The sequence below is a fragment of the Polistes canadensis genome, unplaced genomic scaffold (genome assembly GCF_001313835.1).
Source record: "Polistes canadensis isolate GaletaPanama2010 unplaced genomic scaffold, ASM131383v1 scaffold_64, whole genome shotgun sequence".
In the NCBI taxonomy this organism is placed as follows: domain Eukaryota; kingdom Metazoa; phylum Arthropoda; class Insecta; order Hymenoptera; family Vespidae; genus Polistes; species Polistes canadensis.
Genome location: NW_014569611.1, coordinates 418,648 through 443,777, shown reverse-complemented (window position 1 = coordinate 443,777; position 25,130 = coordinate 418,648). Strand labels below are relative to the sequence as shown.

Below are 25,130 nucleotides of genomic sequence, written 5' to 3'. Positions count from 1 at the left end.
TAAGTGATATTATATTATCACATATTCGTGCTTTTAATCGATGTGTAATACATTTTATTTCCTTGATCGATGACATTTTTTTCTTTTATTTTTCGATTTTTAATAATTATTCTGGTAGGTGTTTTTAGGCTCAAACAATGCACCAATTTAAAATGAATATTTCTTTGTGTTCTATAATTATACTACTTCCACTATCAATTCTTTCGAAAATAATTAATTCCCTTTCTCTCTTTCTCTCTCTCTCTCTCTTTCTCGCCCTTCATATCCCTTCATACACAATTTCAGCTTTTTCTAATTTTTCTATTCTTTCACTTGTATTCTACCCAGTCAATGTTTTATACATACTTATATAAAAACGATGCGGGAATTAAATGCAGTTATACTTATTAGAAAAAATGGTTCTTAATTTTTTTTCTCGTTTTTTCTTTCTCTCTTTCTCTCTCTCTCTCTCTCTCTCTTTCTCTCGAAATTTGTTTTTTTTAACGGTACAAATTGACAAACGATTAGAATAAAAGTTTCATCAACAATCGTCTAGACTACGTACGTACGACTCTCGCATATTTAGAATTTAATATTTTTTTCTCTATCAGTTCCGCTCATCAACTACATAAATAGTCGATGCTATTGTTTAATCCGTACAGACAACAAACTTGTGTGCACAATATTTTTTATCAGACCAATCAATGATTTTCCCTTTTGTCGAGTTTGCTTTTTCTTGTATTTTTCAGTTTTTACTTTTTTCCATTCCTTGTGAAAGATTCAAAAAAATATTCTTTAACGTGTTATTGTTATTCACGCTTTTGGACTGTGTTAGATATTCAACTTTTTAAAGTAATGTATTACAATTTTTTTTTCTTTTTTGTTAACTTGGACAATTCTGTGTATTATTTGTTCCCGTTTGCGCGTGTTGCAGCAGTCTTCAACGACAGAGACGATTTTCATTCTCCAAGTTCTTCGCTATACTTAAAATTACTGTACTCAGTGTTCTTCGATATCGTCCGAGTTTCTGATCATTTATTTATGACGATAATCATTTAATAGATCTCATTCTTTTATTTCTATTTTTTTTTTGTATTCAAAGTTGTCTTATGTATGTATATATTTTAAGGATTAAATATTTAAATAAATTTAGTACTTGTAAAAATTTATATTAAAGCTATTAACTTTATTTAAAACTGAACACATTTGGAAATGAATGATTAGCACGATTAAGTCGTCGTTAATTGAAGATAAATTCAAGTAATTAAACTTAGCTCTAATAAAACTTTATACACATATATATTCAATAAAATGTAAATTGATATTAATTGCATTAAACTTAAAAAATAACTCGAGGAAAAAAAAACTACTTTTTGCGAGCGTTAGCAAAAATGAATATTGAATATTATAAACTGAAGCAATATCGCAGAACACTGAATTAGAACGAAGTCGTGTTACACTTTACATTTTATTTATTCACGAATAATACTCTCCCTTAAGATCTAAGAAAGGTATGGGCGTGTGTCTGACACTCGTATCTAATGTAACTTCAACGATATTAGGTATAGTAATAATAGTAATATTACAATTATCTGATAAAAGAGTTTAGTATGTTTTTTTTTGTATTCTTTTTCTTTCCACCCCCGCCCTCCTCACTCATTTTATGTTTGGAAAATTGAGCTCTTTCGAAAATTTGGCAAGAGATCATTTCTTTTCATTTTCATTTTTATTTCCTTTTTTTATTCTTAAATCTTTCATCTCCTTTTTCTTTTCATCGTTTAGATGAACAGAAACAAGTTTTATTTAGTGACTAGGATACTTTGCCTTTGATCGGCAAAATAAACAGCACGCATAGTTTGTTTTTTTGGATTTGCGTACGTGTTGTATGTGTGAATGCACGTGCTTCTCAAATGTTATTAATCGCCGTTTACTTATAATTAATGTTCAACTAAATGTTGCTATCCTATGCGCTACGATGCTCTCTTCTCTCTTCAATAAATATTACAATTATTTACATCCGATGAAATTTTCGCTATTTGTATTCACCTGTTTTTTTTTTCTTATACCTACTCTGTATATTTAATATTGCAATGGTAATGTTTTTGCGAATTATATCGAAGATTAAATTCTAAAGTCACTCTGAAAATTACAATTATAATAGAACGTTTCCTTCTCTCTCTCTCTCGCTCTCTCTGTCTATTTCTTTCTTTTTTTTTATTTTTGGAATGGCATTCTCTCTTTCTTTTCTTTTTGTTTTTTGTTAATTTGAAGAATCTGTGAAATAAGAAGGTATAGAATATATTATTATGTTTTTGTTTTAAAACTCGTACATCTAGGTTCAAAATTATCACACTTTACACATTTACTCGATGATATAATATACTATTTACAAGTTTACTGAATTATTTGCGGAATATAAAGTCATCTACACAGATTCGTTGATAACTTATTATTTAAATCGTTTAATCTTTTATTTATTTATTTAGGTCTTTTCTAAATTTGTTAAACATCTTATAGGAAGACTCTGCGCTCCGCAGAAAATTCAATAGCTTAAGTATATTTTTCTGTCTGTATATTTGTGTTTCTGTTCCGCGTGAGTGTGTATGTGGTGTTTTTTCTTGATTTATTTCTCTTTCCTTTAATATTATTAGAATTATTATTATTAATAATCATTATTAATTATTATTACTATTACTACTTTACGAATTAAAAATAAAAACACGTAAGAAAGATCTGCCCTTCCGATACTTCCACACAAAAGGCCATGTATATTTATTTACCTTTAGGGTAAATAAATCTCAGAAGGCTATATAATATTTGAAATCCATTTTTTGTCATGTTTAGATTTGCTGATACATCAGATTATTATTATTATTATTATATTATGTTATTATTAATATTATATTATTATTAATTATAATTTATATTATTATTTTATTTTTAACTTTGCACTAGTCGTATCAAAACTGAAAAAAGAACGCGGCCGTTGATAGGACACGTTTGTGTATGTTGTGTGTGCTTCCGTTACATTTGTACTTAAAAAGTATATATATATTTATATATATATATATATATTTATTCGCCTGAGTATTGGCAGTATATCGCGAATTATTTATTTAATAAAAATTTTCATTTGGGAGTGCGTTTCTCGTAAAAATCTTCAGATTCATCATTCTGTGTGTATTGTTAAATACAGATTTTTAAATATTAACGATAATAAATATACGTAAATATGTATCACTCATCAGTTTTTTTTTTGTTTTTCATTATCGTATAGTAACTTGATATTTACTATACGTATATACTATATATACGTATTATATACTCGTTATAAGAATTTTTCAGAATGATTCACAACAAATCAACACGGATTTCATATTATATGCCGCATAATACATTAAAAATATAAAAAAGATATAAAAAACTTTTGGTATTCCTTCACGTTAGATATCGACGTTTAACATTACGATGTATATACATATATGTTGATTATATATATATCAATCGATGTTATCGATAGAAATGTTTATAAAACGTAGTAAAATTCACGTTCTCTTTTTATATGTGATTAGAATATAAATTGTTTATTTTCCTTTTCTATAAATCACAAGTTAAAAATAGCGATGATCAATTATGTATACTCGAATTATCTTATATTTTCTTCGTGAATTAGTGATTTTACCGAAGATTTCCACTGATAACATATTTCGGATGAAAGAGAGGCAACAATAACTGTGAACGTATGAAAGGGACTAACGTAGAAGGATCGACCAATTTTTTCTGTACATGATATACAAATACAAAACTTTAGATATATATATAAATATATATATATATATATATGTATAATAGCACGTCTCCGATGAAATTCCTAATATCGGAGATATGTTTAAACCTCCCCCTCCCCGTCCTTTTTCCCTTCTTCTTACATTTTTTCATTACTTTTCTTTTTCAAGAATCAACGAAAGATTATCCGTTCAAACGCATCTACGTAGGAACTCCACAAAACGAGGGTTTTTATTCGAATTGTTTTTTGAAGAAATTCCTAGCATTCTTAGCCCGTATATATTTGTTGTTTCTTTCAATCAATGACAAATTTTCTGTTGTTTTTATTTATTTGTTTGCTTGCTTGTTATTCTTTTGATGTTATCGAATAAGTCGCTTAAAGTTCGGTTACAGCGTATAGATTAGGATCACTACCCTGTACTTGACTCAACGTAGCTACCGTTGGCTTTTCTTGTCTTCCATGTGCCCTGTTATATGTACCGTACATGTTAGGTACGGCATTATTTTGTGCTGTACCATTAAACTGGCTACGCGTGAAATTTCTATCCAACGTTCTCACTTGATCTTGCATTTGATCTTGTATACGAATGTTAGGCGCCTTGTTCCTCACCAACGATCGGAATTGATTCATATTAGTTTGCGATCGCGACTCGAACTCCCAACTAGGTTGATTCGCCGGATTCGGCGGTAATGGACGATTTTGGTTCCACGCCGGTGTTGGGCCGCGTTTTAAATTGGCTAAATTTTTCGGATCCAACGTTTGAGTTTTTCTCGAATCTTGAAAGGTCGCCAAATGTGCGGGTCCATGAGAATTGTGAGACAGGGTGCCGGTAAAAGATGCCACGCTTGGCGTCCAAGGTGGTTCTCTACCTAAGATTTTATATATTCGATAGATTACTGTAATGTAATAATACAGTTTATAGACGACGAAGCTGTGAATTTATTATTTGTATATTTTTTGTTTAAAGTCGAGAAGAAAATTTGAGCTCACCAGACCCTGCGGGGGCGTGCCCTCAGTAGAAGTCACTAGATTCAAGAGTTTTGCATTGCTTGCTCAAAGTCGCGTACTGGCCAGGTTGATCTCCGAGTCCAGAACGGTGCTCAGTTCGTCCACCTGTCGACTGCTGATTATGCTGAGACGATTTGTGATCTCCGGTTCCTCCACTCCCGTTAACACCCCCACCTCTATAAACGGTAAACAAAAGAGAACAAAGTTGCAGCATTATCTTTCTCTCAGATCATTTCTTGTCACCTAACTTATTTCAGATCGAATCGTTTAATCTATAAAAAAAAAATACCTTCAAAAACGTCAATGTTAATAATGATGAAAATCAAACAATTATGCGTGAAAGATGTAACAACAATCCGAGCGGTACTAATGAATTTAATATCGTTGAAACATTCGTTATTGAAACATCGAAACATTGTAATTCATACAAACATGTTAAAATATAGTTAAGAGAGAGTAATAAGAAAAAAAGGAACATAACACTGAGCGCACACAGTTACCATGTTCAATTTAATCACGTAGTTTTAATGAAACAGTTGTTAGTTCGAGGTAATGTGATTAAAAGATAATATCGATATTCACTATCCTGTGCACTGTAGTATGTTCTATATAACAACGAAAGCGACATTCAGAAAAGGCGCAGCAGAGTCTTGCGTTATTAATCGTTAGAACTTGGACATTTGCTTTCTAACATTTCCTTATTTATAAAATATTGAAGTTTGTTATTATTTTTTTTTTTTCTAGAAGCTTGGTAAAAAATTTGATGCAGAAAACTCGTGTCCATGCTCTATTTTATAACACTGATGCTTTTAAACTATTATTCTCTATAATATAGTAATATCGAATAACAAATTCGTTCAAATAAACATCGCCGTAAAGCGATTTTTAAATGCACATTGCCTATAAAAAAGTTCAACATGTCATCAAATATCTATTCTAAGCAATCAGCAATGATGCCATTAGAAAAACGGTATATATTCCCGTGAAAATATTTAAACGCACCGACGCAACGCCGCGGTGAAAGTCTTTGGATATTTCGTTTGAAAGATCTCGTTTGATAAAAATACGAGTATGTAAGGAGAAAAAACATAAAAAAGTCTCATGCACAAACTTTAACATGCTCTCGTGCAGCTGACGTGCTCGAGCAGTCGCAGTAGCGTAGGACGGCGGGGGCGGCGTTAGCAAGAGAGGCTGCTTAATGGTATTATGGGTGCCATGAGCATTCGGATTAAGAGAAGGGGCTGTAGGCGGGTACGACCCTTGGCCACGAAGGGTCCTAGCTGCTATCGCTTGAGATGCTGCCGATGGTGGCAAATATGGATCTTGTTCATCCACTTGGTGGTAATCTCTTCTAGAACAAATCGTAACAGGCATCATATTTTGTTCATTTGTTTATTTCGGTTATAAATGAAATTTAATTCTTAACTCACCGTTTACGTATATATATCCACGTGTGAGAATCAACCCATACCAATACAGTGAAAAATAATCCAGCGGCTAGACTTGCAAGAAGCATGAAGGTGAGGCCGTATCTAAAAAATATAATCCCAATGTAAAACGATTATAATAGGACACCGCATAAAACGGGATGAGGATAATTTTCAATAATTATGATCGATTAAATTTAATGCTTACAATCCTAGGTGACATAAACTTTTAGCAGCATGAACGTATTGCTTGTGAAGTGGTTTACAGTCTAGTAACGTCGCTAGACCAGACATGAGTCTATCGACCGCGTTAACGTCGGTCAAGAGGCTACTCAACTTGGGCTTCAGTTGATCATGCTGCTCTTTGAAAAGTTCTGTCGCTAAGCGTGAAACAGTATTCAAGTTTTGCCTCATATTTCCCGCAGCTCGTTGTCCGTCTCTTAGCCTCTGTGTAAAGGGATTCGTGCGAGAGTTCTCGCAATGCGTGTAATACGAGAGCACCTCGGAGGCCAAAGTGGAGGGTACCGATCTAGTTAGATAACCGTCCGGTGACACGCAAAGATCACCGAGGGCGACTGATGTTGCTAAATAAAGGGAAGCCATCAACCAAGAAACTATTACCGCGAATAGCCCAAATACAGAAAATCTGAAAACAATCCAACTTTTCATTTGTCGATTTTGTATTAATAAAAAAGAAATGAAAAATAAAAAAACATCTTTTAATTATTTTTTTTTCTTTTTTTTGGAGGGGGGGGGGGAATTTCTAAACACTTACGTAATTAGAACACATCTCGAGTGTCTAGCAACTCCGACTACAAGTACAACGCAGAGAACAAGAAGTGCACTCAGTACAGCCATAGTAATGGGCCACCTCAGTTGCTCGATTTTTTCCCCCATACTAATGGCCCCTGCAAGACTGATCCCACTCAATGGCTTGCGGATTTCGAGGCTCCGGTTGAAGGCAATGCTCGTGTTTTGTTTCATACTATTCAGTGCTACCAATAGTAGACCCAACATCGTTTTGTTGCTAACAGGTGCATCAAATTCGTCCCCCAAAGCAGTCAATTGTCGTTGTACTTTCTCTTGTAATGTTGTCTCTATGGTGTCCGTCTATATATATATATATATATATATAAAAAAAAAAAAAAAAAAAAAGAAAAAAGATATATATTTTCTATACGTATATACATATATACAATATACTCATTTTATTATTTTGTTAGTATTCTAAATTTAACTAGTCACGTTGAAAGAGTTGTCCGACTTTCTCTGCATTTAACTTAAAGGCCGGATCAAGATAGATTTTCAATTGATATCCGTTTCCAATAAATGACGTGTTTTATATTAAGCAACACGAAAGAAACGCTGATCTTGCAGCATGCAACTGACATGAGAGAAAGACAGAAAGAGAAAGAGAGACACTTGATAATCGTAACGACCTCAATACGATGAATCTTAACTCGGGCAGTACCACAAGAGCAGTTATAATTTACGATGACGGGATTCAAGTCCATAAAGTTTTCATACCGAGATCGAACAACTCTTACAGAGAATGCTGCTAATGAATTTGGAAACGTTCGAACAATTCGATTACTGTCCATTTGATGAAACCCGACGATAATTTAGAATTGTTGCAGCGTTAGATAAATGAGAGAGAAGAATTGATTATTATCGATGATCGTTGGTCGTTTTCTAAATCGAATCTCTGCTGCAAATTTTCAATCACTTTAGTTACCATATGCTATATGCAAATGATTTTGCTCAATTGACTATATATTTCCTTGAATATGTTAATATACGTTGGATTTGAATTATTTTATATAATATAAGAACATAAATTATCGTCAAATATTTTCTTTGATGTTTAGAATACAATCAATTCTCGTATAATTAAATAGTTCTCGTAGTGCGAATTTCTATAAAACGTTTAAAACATATAGCTATTACTATTACTATTTTATAATAATTCATTTCAAAATTCAATTTGCTTTAATCGAGCATTAAAATGTTGTCTTAATTGCTACCAATTTATTTTATTTAATAATTGTCATTGTATTTATTTCTTATTTTTTACCAATATGTTACTAAAAATAGTTTACGGTAAAAAGACGAATTTTCTTAATATAATATTTATATCTAATACATATATTCTTACACATAAACAAATTGTAAATTATATCGAAGAGAATTTTTATAGCACACGATTATTTTATAACACGACTTCGAAAAAATGCATAAATGCGTTATACGAGAATTTACTGTATACCAGATGGTATTCCTATTAGAACTTTGAAGATTGTGAAATTTGTCGAACAATATCCGAACAATTCGAAACATCTTCGTGGTCCAATATCAAACACGATATACACGTTTCATTTGGAATGACAAGTTTTCGAGTGAGATAGTTTAGTTTATTGATTGAGGAAGGTCGAACCTGGTTTCTCACGCCCATCAGGATCCCATCGACGTTCTTCGCTGCCGCGACTAATTGTACCAAACCATTGTGAACGTCGTCATTGCCGTAAAGGCCAACGGCAACCGTTCCACAGCAAAGCAAAGCAAGGATGGCCAGCGAAAACTTCAGCAGGGCTATCGACCTCCTGGGCCGAGGTTTCCGGTCGCAACATCTCGTTACCAGATAAACCAACAGTACCAATAATGTCAGGATCAACCAGGCTGCAGGAATACTACCAAGGATACCCAAGCTCTGTAATTATCAATGATTATCACATTAATACATACTATCTATTTCTCTTTGTTTCTTTTTTTTTTTTTTTAAACATTGATATGATTAAAATAAAAAATTCATTAACATTTAGAATCATCCAAAAACTAAACAATATTGATGCACATTATAATCACATACCGATATATGTAACTTATATATTATTTTGGTCTAATTGAATTTTGTTTGTGTGTTGCAACGTGCCGCACGCATATTGTTCTATAATTTCATTTAATTTTGTTAAAATTCATTACAATTAATATTGAATTCGTTTGAAATATAATTTATATTAATTTATTGATAATTTTATATAAGAATAATAATATAATAATATAATATATGCCAAAAAAAGGAATCGAGTTTAAATTAGCCGATTAGAATGCAGAGAAAAAAAAATAAATGAAAATGAGACGGGGGCAATAAAACTCGCATGTATGTACTGTACGATATATTTTTACGAGTTTCAAAGGGTAGGTTGTTGAAGGGTGAGGTGAAAAAATATGTTGAAGCGGGATAAACAGTCCTCCTGGTGTTCCCAATTACCGCGACTCGGTGTCGCGTCGAGGGTGCTCAGACGTGGGTCTCAGTCAGCTAGAGGCACGGCACCAGTAGGTACCACCTTTCCTGACTTGGTTTTCACCGTTCTCTATGGGAATCACAACCACGAAGGAACTTACCACCCCCTACTCATTCCCTATTGCAAAAGTAATGCGTTCGCACGAAATTTCGCGTCTATTCGTATCCCCTTGAATCTGCCTGCCACCGTCGTCGTCGTCATCATCACCCTTTTTTTCTACCTAACACCAAGGATAGGGGGAAAAAAGAGAAAGGGAAAGAGTTAAACCGAGCTCGCTTTTTCAAGGACTACCTGCAACGAATATTCAAGTGGAACGTTAATTTCTCTGTGAAATTGTGCCTTTTATTATTTAACTTCGTTTATTTTTTCCTTTTTTTTTATATAGTGAAAATCATCGATCAATTATTTTGTTTTTTTGTATGCAATATTAAATTGAAATTTACATGGGATACGATCAAGTAGAAGGAATTTTTTCAATTTATTTTTGAAATATGCAATTAATTTTGTATAGTACAGACTCTTAAGTATAACGCGGTTGATATGTTACGTGTTAAAAGAAATTTGGGTTATAGGAAATGTTTTTTTTTTTTTCGAAGTAATTTAGAAATTAATTCATGAAAGTATATGTGTTAGAGATATAAATATTGAGAAAATATTTCTTTTTCGTTAATTATTTTTAATGACGTATTGGTCAAAAATAAAATTAAAAAAAGAAAAATCAATTACGAAAATGAAATCTAATAACGATGAAGAAAACTACTATGCAACGCTCAATTAATGCAAATTGAATTTTTGAAAGCGAGTAATTTTCGCATTTTATTATACAGCTCGTTTTACGAGGAATCGCGTTATATCAAAATAATAGTCGTAATAACTTTTTGATGTTTTATAGGAATTCGAATTGTACGAATTCGTGTTATACACGAAAGTCTATTGTATATAAATTTATTTTTTTATTCACCATCGTGTCGTCGTCGAAGTCATTATTATTGTCGATAACATAACAAACGAACAATTATATCACAAAGTTGTGTAATTCTTGATTACTTGAACGATACATCCATCAATGATAACGTTAACAAAATGTATGTTTAAGTATTATAATTATGTATTTAGCATATATGTACATGTACGATCTATTTATGAAGTAATTAAGATTATTTGTAAATAAGAGGGTTGATTTTAAACATCTCAAACGCTTACTCGACAAAATACTGAAAACTCATTATAGTCAAACATCTCCGTATATACCTGTCCTGCATTATGGTTCCGGTCGTTGATGTCATTGCAAACAATAGGTCAGTTCGTTCCGAGACGTTGAGCTTTACGTGGACGTACCTACGTATACTTTATATTCTCACCGACTCCATTTCACTGATTGTGAGATACGAGTATTATTGTCTTCCTAATAAAGACATAATATTAACTCGAGTAAATCTTTTCATTCACATTATAACATTATATTCTATTATTATATCATCTCCCCCTAATAAGTTAATAGATTTATTATATTACTCGGTAACGTCAAACTAGTATTATATTCATAATTATTAATATAAATATGTATATAATGTTCAATTTAAAATTATTAATTGTATTTATGCTTTTTTTTTACTTTTCCTTTTATTAATTACTTTTCTACAAATACCAGTATATACGTAGGTATACTGTATACCTACATTCAGACACACATATTCATATACACGCGTAAATTTAGTTAAAAAATAATAAACAAAATAAGAACAATGTTAATTCGTACAAGTTAGGCAAAGTGATCGCTGTGATTGATAGAAAATTAGTAGAATATTACATTTTGTAATATAAATGATGATCTTTTAACAGAAGGAAACATATACAAGACACTGAAATTTGATTTCCTCTAGAAGAGTTAAAAATGTGACAGTATGAGGATAAAAAAATCAAAAAGAATTCTAAGAGTGTCGAGCCATAAGAGAGTAAGAGAAAGAAAAATAAAAAGGTGAAACACAAAAATATAAAAAGGATGAAACGAAAAGGTTGAAGAAGTAAATAGAAGAAGAAGAAGAAAAAGGAGTTAAAAAGAGTTAAAAGAAGAAGAAAAAAATGCAAGTAGTATGGAAAAAGAACGAACGAACGAGTTAGCTGGACGTCGCGGGTTGCAATGGCAGAATCTGGCATGGTGTGCAACTAGAAAGCACAATGGTCCGGGAAAATTCAAACAATGCACAAAGGCATCGCATAATGTGCCTAGAGGCAATGTGTGGGTTTAGCGGGCAAGAAACGAACACTCGTTCTCCATCTCTATCTCCACCTCCAACTCTTCCTCTTATTCGTCGTCGTCGTCGTCGTCGTCGTTTCTAGAGCGGCTTCGTCAAATTTTCCGAGAATATATTTTCGTGGAGAACAAAAAAAAAAAAATAGAAAGAATAAACGAAAAATTCAACACCACTCTAGAAACCGCCATCTCTCCATTTTTCCTGCTTTTTTGTGTATTTTTTTCATTCGTGCGTGTAGGTAAATATAAGTATAAATAAATAAATAAATAAATAAATAAATATATATATATGTATTTATTATTTTATTATATTATTAGGGTGAAGCAAAAGTTTGTGCGTTTTTAAAATGAATATTTCCAAAATAAATTTTACAAAAACAATTCATTCTGCAGTTTATAACACAATTTATAGCACAATATGTTGAAACGGCAATGTATGAAAAGCCTGGACATTGTACATACTGCCTGGCGTTTTTGAGCAATGTATGAAATATGAGAATTATTACACACTTTCCTTAAACATTGTATAAAATACCTACGCATTCTATAGAATGCCTACGAAATGTGTGAAATATGAATACATAGAAGAATTTTTAAATTGTCGACTTCGTCTGAAGGATCGTTTGCAGTCATAGTAATGCCGAGGAATTAATAGCAATGACTGATTTCCGGCTTTGACGGTAACATATATATACGTGTTTCGACATATTTGGTATATATTTATTACAAACGGATAGAAAGATATTGAAATATTCATATACAGAAAAAAAGAACTCTCGATATTTCTCAAATAAATGCATTTTTCTCTGCATCTCAATAACAAATGACTTATCGGCATATACATACATAGTACATACGTATACGGATATATGAGAGGATGAATGGGAATAATCGAACTTGTCTCATCGAATTGACACGATGAAACCTGACATCGTTATCGACGTTTTCGACAGTTTCGTAGTTTTATTACAAAAGACGCTCGAGTCTTTCAAATTCGAAAATTAGGAATTGCTGGAAGCGATCGTGAATGTTCAGAAAAGTTGAAACAATTCAAAAGTAGGTCTCTTGTATCGGATTTACGTATACCCCTTTTTCCACTTCTTTACAGAAGTATGCGCGTATATAAGTCATTTTTTCTGAAAGTGGTATAAGTCTAATTTTGCAAAAAATGGGTTAAGATCGGTTCTAGTTAAGCATGAATAATGACTGTTGTGTTAATATTATTAATAACAAAATCAGTATAGTACAATATCTTTATGAATTAATCGAACAAAAGTTTTACTATAAAATGTTAATCCATACAAATTTTGTTTTTGAATATTGTATCCATTTGGAGCTTAAAAAAACTGTTTTATTAATTATTATCAGATAATAAAAGTGTATTGAATGTATTTGAAATATAAGTACACGTAAGAAAAGCAAACGAGTTTGTTTTTAACTAATAATAATGATTAATTTTATTTAAAAATATGATCTAACCTCAAGATAAATCTCGGAATGTGGATTGAACGTGTTGTTGACCGAATGAAGAGACACGTTCAGATGTGGTAGACTGTGGAAGACCCTTGCTAATTGTGGTACTGTGTATTGTTCGGGAAGTTGCTGACCACCCGCCATTTTGGAGAACCCTTGACTGAAACCCCAAAAACCCCGTTGAAGAACTTCTCCTTCTCGTCAAGACATGCTATGATGTACCTGTAATCAAAAATCTTTGATTTTATTTCATTCCAATGAATTATTTATATCTGGACAATTAAACACAAATGCAATGTTATTACAAGTTTTAATTATTATGAGACTTAATAATTTCAATAGAAAATAAAATAGGGAGCGAAGGATTGGTAAGAAGTTCCTAAATGAACAAAAAGTTTTTAAAGGATTTTAAGAATCAATTACACTTCATCGAGACCTTAATAACCTAATTTTTTTGTTCAAATTTGAAAATGTTCTTACAATTACACAATTTTACAATCTAAAAAGAGTAATTAATATTTAAAATTATCTTATAGAATTTTCCGCCCATTCTATACAGGATAATCCTTGTAATGGCCACCAATACTTCATAATAATGAAGTGATAATGATTGGATACTCAATAATTCATTTTAATTTACATATCGATTGAAAATAAATTACTTGAAAATTTGCTAATGTGTAATATCGTACAGATCGATTAAATTATCATATATAATAATACGATAATTATATAACTAATGTTTATTGTTGGTTTTTATTTTTATTATGAAAATGAAAAATAATTTGAAGTTATTTGAAAGTAAAAAAAAAAAAGAAAAAAAAAAAAGAAAAAGAAAAGAAAAATTGGGAGTTAAAAACAAGCAAGAGGAAAATTGTATTAACGATGGAAAAGGTAAAAGAGAAAGTAATTTAGGTGGGAGAGTGTTTAGTATCGAGGCAAGTTTCGATATCATTTAATCTCTGTCGGATGCTGCTTCGACAGCAACTGGATGGCCTAAAACGCTTCATCGGACCGATTCAATCACGATCGAAACGCCATTGTAAGAGCAACGAGTGTTTAACTAATGAAATTGCTGCCAGGTGTGTTATCCCTCTGTCACGTGCCGATCAATCAACGATACTTTTATTTTCCTATTTTCTTATTCGTTTAATAGTTTGAATCTTTAACAATATTGAAAGTCAATTGAATTTCTTCATTGGTTTATTTTTAAATATCAAATTTTTCGTAACAATGTCTTATATGGTAAATTTTCGATTAATTTTCACGTTAAATTAATTATTCATTTCCTCTAATAGTAATTTGTATTTAAGTTCTTCAATTATTATTCGAATTATTTAATCTAACTATTAATGAACTTCTATTCAAGTATACAAAAGGTTTAGTATATATTTATAACCGAATGGGTTGAAAAGTTTTGGACCTAACATATAAACAATTTATTTCGATTAAATTCACTTTTATTTCTTCGACGTAGTCTTTAAATTTTGAAAACAGAATAAGCTCAAAACTTTTCAACCCCCATCGTCGTATATTTAATTATATAATACTATATTAAATGTGCTATACTTTAATAGAAATCTATTATGTATAAAATTATATTTAAATTTAAAAAATAGTTAATAAATTTAAATATCATATATAAAATAATATATATATATAACTATGTTTAAACGTATAAATAATAAATGAATATAAACGCTATATATTTTTTACTGCTTATATAGGGTGGTCCATTTAAGTATAGCCGACTAAATGTCTTTTCGGTTTATTACGATACAAAAAATATGTTTGCCAGATGGTACCATGCTTTGACACCATACATATTGAGTAAAAAAATATTTTTTGCATCACAATAAGAGCTAAAAAAATATTTAGGTGGCATTACTTGAATGGAACACCCTGTTTAATTGCATTTAAATATATAGCAATATCAATGAAATTTTATTTCATTAATCTCGGATTTTTTCATTAACAATTTCTCGCAAATCAAAAGTGACAACGATTGAGGCATATTTAAGGTTTGACCAGAAGCTAATGAGGTTAAATCCAGAAAGCAAAAATAAATTTGTGGAGATGAATGTTTTGTAATACATTCGTTTTTTTTAAATTTATAGTTTTTTAATTTGATAAAAAAAAAATATTACATATAAAAATTTTGTTTCAAAAGGTATTATCCGCAACAAAACAAGCTATGTACGAAATATGCAAATAAAAACGTAAATATATATTGGGAAATATTAAAAAATGTAGGACTTTCACTTTTCGGCAGCTAAAAAAAGATAAAAAAACGAAGCAACGAGTAAATCATTTAATAATTCAATAGAATATTATATTTATTTCATTAAAATATTGAGAAAAATGAAAAAATATCAACAACAACAAAATGGACTTAAATGCATTGGCTTCTGAATGACTCCAATAATGTAAAATTAGGTCAATTCTAAATGCAATCGTAAAGTAATATAAATCTGTTATAAAATTGTAATCAATAGAGGACAATCTGTTAAACGATAAAATATCGTGCAGTGGCCCTTACAGTAGCATTATTTATTTCAACAATTTTCTTTTTTCTCATGCATTTTCATGACTCATTAAAAGTTGGCAAGACTGGTACGTGTGCCCTTTGCATATAACATCGACAACGTGTAGTTCCGACTCTTTGTCACGAGAAATACCAGGCAGTCGTTTAAAGGAGTCGACCGTTCTCATAAATAAAAAGAACTCGAAAAAAGAGTGAGACAGAGAAAAAGAGAGGTCCCTTTTTTTCTCTTTTCTGTACTCTAAACTTACGCCAAGCGTGAGAACAGTGGGTCAACGATGCCTACACTTCCTTTCTTTGAAATCGTCATAAAATCTACATGAGAAAATTTGGACGAGATATACGAGAGATTATTTTTTTTTTTTCTTTTTATTTCATAATTTTATTATTTTTCTCTAATAAATATATCATTCATTCTTCGATAATCTTTATCTTTATTATCATTCAAATTTTATTTCTTGAGTAGATGATATTTGTCACAATAATTATGACTTGTTGATTTTTCTTTTCTTTTTTTTTTTCAATAAATTAGAAAAATAAATTTTACGATCATTAAATTCATAATATAAATTATAAAATATTATTATTCAATTTTGTATTATTTAGTCGGTTGTCATAATAATCGTTTAATTTTTCTTTTCTTTTTCTATTATATTTTTCTTATACACGACAAACATTAATCTTTGAATATAATTAATTGACGATTAATTTAATAGAAACTAAAATTAAATAAATGTTACAAAATACAATTATGTAACTTTAATGTTATATAGCATTGTAGAAAGTTTTCAAAAACATGTGATATAACTTTAATGATTTTCGAAAAATGATTAACTTCATAAAGTTTCGTTTTTGACATTAAACATTTGTTACGAACACGTTGACATTCGTGTGTTATTTCTTATTGGTAAAGTTTAATTCTCGTTATTCTCGTTAAATTACTTCGAAAGGGTGCTTCCAAGAAGTTACTTCGACTAAAAAAGAAAAGACAAATATAGTAGATCGTTCTCCAAACACTTGCTCTGACGTTACAGCGTTTATTACATGAGCTCGGGTCCATTAAAGAAAAAGTATGCTAGTCATAAAAGAAAGGAGGGGAAAGAATCGTTTTCCACGATCAGCATAATCGAATCGATTTCAAACCGAGCTTATCGTGAAAAGAAACTTGGCCAAGAACGATAGTAACTGTATGCTCGATGAGTCGCCTAATTCCGGAAAGAAAAAAAGAGAGAATAAAAAGAGAAGAAAAACAATGTCACTTGAAATTACTTTCATACTTGTATAAGGATAAAGTCAAATTTAATCTAATCTTTTGTGTTAAATTAATCGACTAATATTCTTTCCTTAAATATTCAAAATGCTATTTCCGATAAATATAATATTAAATTATAAAGTTTATCAAACAAAAGAGAAACAAAGTTATTTAATTATTGTTTTAAATTCAATAATACTATTATCTTGATATTAGTATCAGTTATTACGATAACAGATTAAGACAAAAAATTCAAACCATTTATTTTATATAATATATGTAATTATAATTAAAATGAATAATATTAACAAGTCGTGTAAGTAGAATGAATTATAACAGTTCTTAAAAACCACATATTAAAAACTTCTGAAAACGTTATTTTTACATTTTATTTAAAGTAATATTATTAAGTTAGTAAATATCCGTAATGATTTATTTCAGTTGATACATAAACCATCGTATTTACCGATTAAAATGTTCCTCTATATATTCGATCAATACACCCATTAACGTAATATAAATATAAATAAGCCAGTTATTTAAATTAAACAAAAAAAAAAGCCGATAAAAAAGAGAACATTACCAACTATGTATATCACTAATTGCATATAATACTGTAAAGAGCAAGGCTCAGAATTGCACTTTCAATTAAATTAAATCACTTCGCGTTAATTCGTTAAGGAGACGTACATATGTAATTGAAAAGAAGGATAACGCGTACATTAATCATCACGATTAGACGAAATACATGAATGACAACAATCCGGTTGATTCCGTTCACCCATAGTTAAATAAAATAATGATCAACGTTTACTGCTACAATTGTGTCGAATTCAAATGACATAGAAAAAGAAAGAAACAAAAATGGATAGAACCAACCAATCAACAACTCGGATATCTTCGTTAACGTTTTATCATATTGCTCATGAACAAAATTACATTGGCATCTTATCAGAATTCTAACGACGATTAGTCATGGAATACTTTCTTTTTCTTCTTTCTCTTTTTCTCTTTCTCGCGTTTAGTTAGAAAACTTATAATTACTCGTAAAAATGTGATAAAGATACACGCTATGACGTGTAAAGAGTATAATGATATATAAGTCAACGGTAAAATATTTTCCATTTCAATAGAAACGAAACGAAACGAAACGAAACTAACAAAAATTCCCTCGAGAAGTGACCTATTAAAGTATAGTATAATAAAAACTTTTTTTTTCTTCAAAAGAGGCAACACGTTACGTGGTTCGGTAAAATAAATTTTATCGAAACGAATGTGTTTCAAATAACACGTGTAATATTTTGAAAAAAATAAAACTAAATAAAAAGATAACAAAATAAAAGAAAATAAAATAAAAGAAATACTAAGAATAAGAGGATAATATATATAATTCTTTTTACGTCATTCGCATTACTGTATTTACTAACGTAAATCTATAAAAACCGTTATCTTGAAAAATTTATATCGAGTTAATTCGATGAAATTTTTACCAAGATAACTTCTTAGATTCTTTATCCTATTCCAAATGCGTATAATATACAAGTTGTTTCAAAATATGTTATCATAATTTCAGACACGGTTTCAATACCTTGAAATAATAGCAATAATAAAAGTTCATATAATCATAAACTTGTATCCAAATTAATAGCCAAATTAATAAATATAAAACTTGTTTGTTATAATAGTTGAAATAAGTATTTATTTAAATTTATATGAATTACTGGAAGATAAAAATTATAAGCTATAATTCGGTAAAAAGATCATATCAAGTATATAATTATATAAACTTTTTTATACTATTTCTTTTTGTTTTTATTTTAGAGTACCGAAATAACCTAATAAAATTATTTAACACATATTTTGAAACACTCCGTATGTGTTTTTGCGTGGGTGTGTATGCACGCGTGTTTAAAGTTACTAATGCTTGTCTTGAGAACCGAGCTGTATAAGTTAACTCTTAAAATGAGATCTATATATATCATTGCCATGTGTGGTAATCGCGTTATCATCTCTTGCGACTCCTTTTACGCTCTTGTAAGATGTGTTCCTCAAATATTATAGTTCAAGGAAGTCAATCTTGTTGATTTATGTGTATCGCATAATGCGGTCTCTCTAATTACGTAAAAGCTTTATATGAAAGACCTTATTCGAACGAGTAATTCGATTTTAACCAAGAATATCAATTTGTTAGCTACAAATGAGTTTCTTGTTCGTCGTAATTCATCAAGTGTGTGTGTGTATTCATATACAAATTAATATATTTTTAAATAAAAATATATTAAAATTGATTAATCCGTTTATAATCCAATGTAACTTTAAAATATATATATAAAGAGATTCGTGTATTTTTTAAATATTTATACATAAATTGTACTGTAAAATTAATCGTTATTTTTTTTTAAATATATATATAAGTTACCTATAGTATAATTATATGAAATGTAATAAATAATATTAATTTCACATACATTTTTAAAACTATTTGTTTAAAGGGGGCCAGGAAAAACTTGAGAGAAAAAAAAAGAACTTTTAAATAATAATACAACTATTACATTTTACAACAATATCTTGTAAATACGACACAATTTATCTATCATGATGATAAACATTTATCAAATCTGTTGAACTAGTTTTACTTTATAAACTATATGACATTGCAGAAGTATGCAAGTAAACTAGATCGTTAATTAAAACGCTAAATTACAGGTTTTTTCCTCGTTCTCATTTCTTTTCTATTATTTTTTAATTTCAAACCACAATTTTTTTTTTTTTAAATACACACTTCTACTTTTTTTTTATACATCAAAAAAAGCACCGTATATATGAGCGCTTTTCGTAAATTTATATTTAAGCTTTACGTATAAAAAAAGAGAAATAGAGAAAGAGGGAGTTCGAAGACAAAAGCTTGACTTTTTATGTAAACACCAAGCATAATTTTTTTTTGTTACATTTTAATCAGCAAGCGAGACAGATAGTGGTAAGGAGGAAAGGAGGAAAATAAAAATAAAGAGAGTAGGTCAAAGGGTTGAAGGATTGGTGGTTGGATGTAGAGGTGAGGTGAGGGGAGAGAGAATAGAAAAATGTTGCTCTACGCAGCACGAGCTTCGTTAATTTTTTCTGTATACTTTAGTTCTAGCCTTTATTGTGTATTTTATTTTATGTATAATGTATGTGTATGTATGCGTGTATAAAATACATATAAATATATAGCTGATATTTTCTTAATCACGAAACATTTTTAACCGATGACGTTAATTTTCTTACGTGGCCCTGGTAATTTGCATACTTGAAGAAACACTCACATATTCATGCCAGCTTAGAATACCGATTAATTTAATATATTATTGTAGAAAATCAGATAACCATTGTGAGAGACTTTGTATTACATTGAGATAACAACTTTGGCACACACACACACACACACATAATATCATTACTTATTAGAATTACTAAAAGATTTTTTAAAATATTCTAAAAATCTAAATAATTATTTTCTATAATTTATAACCCAATTTTTGTTCATAGCTACAAACATATTATACTATATATAAAACAAGTTTTAGTATTATATTTAAATTAATATATTATATTATAAAATAATAATACTATAGTATATATATATTTTTTTAATCTTTCTTCCTCTCTTTTTTCCTATACTTTAGTATATTAAATGTTTGTGCTAATTAGTATATATAATAGTAAAATATACTACAAAGGCAGGTTGAAAAGTTTTGCATTTATTCTTTTATAAAAGCTTTGATATTATGTCGAAAAATAATAGTAAATTTAAACGAAAAAAAAACAAATTGATTCTCTACGTTAGACTCAAAACTTTTCAACCCGCTCACGTAGATCATTTTATAAAGTAATTCGTATTAATAATATATATATATACTTTCAGTGTAAAAAATATATTATAAAAACATGAATGACTGTGTAGATCAGAAACAAAAGATAAAAAATTATGATTATAAAATGAAATAAATTAAATATATATATAGTTCTATGTGTATGACTTCAGAATGTCATGACGTTAATAGAACCCATTACAATCATATTAAAAAATAATAATAATAATTCTTTGAAATGTGTCAATTAGCTAATAATTCGAGGAACACATTTTCTCGAACCTCTGATTTATCATCAGACAAATAAGTAATCTAACAGAATAATATCAAAGAGCAAGGCGTGGCATAAAGGAACTTGAGGGAGTTGACTATGAATGCAGAAATCGATTGCCGGAAGTTGTTGTTCCGTATATCTCCCTCTCTCTCTCTCTCTCTCTCTTTCTCTCTCTCATTCTATGGCTTATTCTATCCTTGTACATTGCATATATGTGAAAATATCTTTGTGTGTGTGGATGCGCGCGAACATAAGCTCGTTTCCTCTTCGTGACATTACTAACATTCTAACATTCAGAGTCTATCTTCCCAAAGGGATACGTGCTCATATTAAGACCAACTATGAGCAAAAAAAAGAAACTGTAATTAGTGGAACTAAAAGAAAATGTAATTATTCTCGACGCTACATCCGATTTATTGTTCCTGGCAAATAATAATATGAAGCTTTAATTAATGGGATACTGACCTGTTACATCTCTAACTTACATTAGTCAGTGTTGTTCGTAAATACTACAATAGAGTTCGTAATCCTTTCGATACAAAATTTTCTATAAGTTGAGGAAGATCCTATTTAACGTTACATCAATTTTGTTACAATTTTTCAGAAATTTTTAATGAGACAGAGAGAGAGAGAGAAAACTATTTTTTTTATTATTTTATAAAAGATTTTTTCTCTCAACGAAATCTTGTCTTGTTAATAATTACTCAATCATCGTTAAATCAATAACTTTTTAACATTTTAATAATAAGTATAATAATAATAATAATAATAATATACTTTTAACTATATATATATATATATATATATGTGTGGATGGGTTGAACATTTTTTTGGTCAAACTCACTTTTATTAAAAAGAAAAAAAGGAAAAAAATATTTTTATTGTTGTTGAGGATTAAAACTTTTCAATCCATATGTGCTGACTGATAAAAAAAAATTCTAAAAATGTATTTTTTTTTAACAATAAATTTAATTTAGATAAAGAAAATCCTCGATCGGATATTTTGCAAACTGAAGGCTAAAAATTGGAAAATAGAGATACGGGGGGGAGGAAAAGAGGAAAAGAAAATTGAAAAAAATGTCGACAATTTCAGGAATCATAGAAATAGTGCGAAAGAGAAAAAGATGACGACGACCGTAGATGCTATTTAATCTCCAAAGACGTTTTTGTATTCCATGGGAACGAGGCGACCTACGTTAAGGAAGGAAGGGGGAAAAATACAAAGAGAAATGAAGAAAAGGGAATATGGTGGGAGGAACGCATGTGTAAGCCCTTTTCCAATTTCTTCTATTATCCAGGAGCTTTACGTGTCTAGGGTTGAATTCGAGAGAACCAATAATGTCATTCATTGAATACTGTGACCCTGGAATTTGCGATATAAGGTTGATTACTCAAAAAAAAAAAAGAAAATTTTATTCTATAAAATTGTTAAAAAAATGTTGTCTTATTAATAATATAATAAATATATGTATAATATATATTATTATATATATATACAATATAGTATATAATAAATATATATGTATACAATATAATATAATAAATATTTATAATGATAAAAAATAATATACACACTCTATAAAATATAATAGATACAATAATTTATCATATGATAATAGCAAAGATTAAAAAATAAAAAAAAAGCAGAAAAATAAATCACGATTCACAATTGATCTACAATAAAAAGCATAGATTCATGAATTATTAGTTTCAAAGAGATACTAATACAAATAAAAATACAAATATTAACAACACACACACCCACACATACACATATATACACCTCTAACATATCAGACACTGTTGAAAGTTACTACTATTACTTGAAAATGTGTATATAACTTTTAATGTGTACAACACACATACATTCCTACCTCAAAGAAAGGAAGTTACACGTTTAACATCATAGAGAAGTGGAAGAAATGCATTTGCTGGTAAAGGAATAGATTTTTCAAAAGAAGAATGAAGCAAACGGGAGATTCTCAATCTCTGGACCGCTAGACTGGGATCAATGAACTATCTATTTATATGTATATATATACCTACATATATATGAATACATACTTTCATAGATATGCGTTAGATTTTATTATAACTGACTTATATATATATATATATATATATACACGTATGTTATATAGAATCATAAATGTGACGTTTTAAAAGGACACCAAAGTCGAAGGTAACTCCACGTGTCAGGGTTTACGTTCAAACGGATAAATATGACAACCAGATGCTTTAAAGGAATTTGCTTTTTTTCTTTCTAACTCACTTTCTCTCTCTCTCTCTCTTTCTCTCTCCCTTTCTCTTAAATATCTTTAACACGTAAGAAACAGCAGTAACTATTACATGAGAGTTTTTTATAGTCGAAATATAAACAATGCATTTTTCCCTTTCTTACTTTCTCTGACTTTATTTTTATTTAGGTATATATAGACATTAGATATGTGTTGTATATATATATAGGGTGTTTCAAAATATATGAACATAACTTTAGAAGTGGTTACAGTTTGCTAAATAAAAAAAAAGCTTATATAATCATATTCCCAATATGACTATTTTTCGAATTTTAGCTATTTTTTGTTTACCATAACTAAAATAATAGAATGACAAATATTGTGTCTGTAAAACTTATTAAAGAAAACTATTATAAGAAATTTTTTAAACTGTGTATAATATCATATGTATATTCATTAGGAAAGTTTTAATTATTGAGAATCCTCCGATGAATAATTCCAAGCCAATTTATTTAAAAATCACATGAAAATAATTATTTCTCTATAATAATTTCTCAGTTTATATATATCTGATCAATTTAAAATTATTTCTTAATTAACACTGAACACAAAATAACACTTTTATGTGAATCGCAAAAATTTGTCTCGTTTTTAAAAATAAATCTCATGTCGATCCCATAAATTGTTTGGAAAGTCACGTATTAGAATAAATTCTTATCAATAGAGATACAAGATTTTAATAGAAAAGATGTAAAAGTAAAATCTATCAATGAAAAAATTCTATAAGTAAATATTAATCTTCTATAGTATAATATCGAATTAAGTAACCGTATATTAACGAGCAAATTATAAGTTTATTCATTTCTACTAGGCCAGCTTTACGGAGAAATGATTAAATATTAAAGAGAGTGAGTTATAATAGTTAAAAATGTTTAAAAAAGTGAGATAAAGAGAGTCATGTCACGAAATAAAATAAAACGATGAATTAAAAGTTTCGTGCAGTTTCAGAACGCAACCCAAACTACGCGACGTTCTGAAACTATAGTAGCTTGCATGTATATATATATAGTACATATATGATTATATATATATAAACATATGTATGTATGCATATACATATGTATATACATATATACATATATCAATGGAAAATTTTGCGGAGGGAGAAACTTCAATAATTGAATATTGATCGTTCCTTATTCGACGTCTGTGCCAATTTCCCTTAAAACGTCGGCGATCGCATTTTTCCAAGAAAATATCTCCGTTGGGAAAACTTTACAGGCAAAGGAACTCCCACGATATCGACATTTTTCATCCTTATCGATAATAATCCCAAACGATGAAAAAAAGCACGTGGATGAGGAGCGACGTTAATGAAAGCAATTAGGTATTTTTATAGACCTTTCTTCTTCTTCTTCTTCTTCTTCTTCTTATTCTTCTTCTTATTCTTCTTCTTATTCTTCTTCTTTTTGTTTCTTTTTCATTTATTTTTTTTTTGCAATCATTATCTTTACGAACTTTATTGAAATAAAATTATTAAGAAAATAATAACGCGAAAGAATAAATATTATTTAACAAATAAATTATGTGTGTGTGTTATACACAATTCGTTTGAGGAAAATTTTCTTTTTTTTTGTTCAATGTTCCTTTATTGATATAAGTAATTAAATATAAAGAGGTATATATCTTAAGGGGTTGTCTGATTAAAAATCTTGGGAAATGATATATTGATATTATATATTAAGAA

The 25,130-nt window shown here is 29.4% G+C and overlaps 1 protein-coding gene across 1 annotated transcript in view; it reads right to left on the bottom strand.

Moving 5' to 3' along the window:
- Positions 1-95: 95 nt before the first annotated feature.
- LOC106786071 (protein tweety) overlaps positions 96-25,130 on the bottom strand; it is a 34,697-nt gene continuing 9,662 nt past the window's right edge. Inside the window, exons 2-9 of the mRNA XM_014747085.1 lie at positions 13,237-13,452; positions 8,636-8,908; positions 6,977-7,311; positions 6,410-6,847; positions 6,205-6,306; positions 5,886-6,125; positions 4,793-4,950; positions 96-4,635 (exon numbers count right to left, since the gene is read on the bottom strand). Of these exons, the coding sequence (XP_014602571.1) occupies positions 4,142-4,635; positions 4,793-4,950; positions 5,886-6,125; positions 6,205-6,306; positions 6,410-6,847; positions 6,977-7,311; positions 8,636-8,908; positions 13,237-13,374 (2,178 nt within the window). The 5' untranslated portion in view covers positions 13,375-13,452 and the 3' untranslated portion in view covers positions 96-4,141. The remainder of the gene's footprint in view (positions 4,636-4,792; positions 4,951-5,885; positions 6,126-6,204; positions 6,307-6,409; positions 6,848-6,976; positions 7,312-8,635; positions 8,909-13,236; positions 13,453-25,130) is intronic.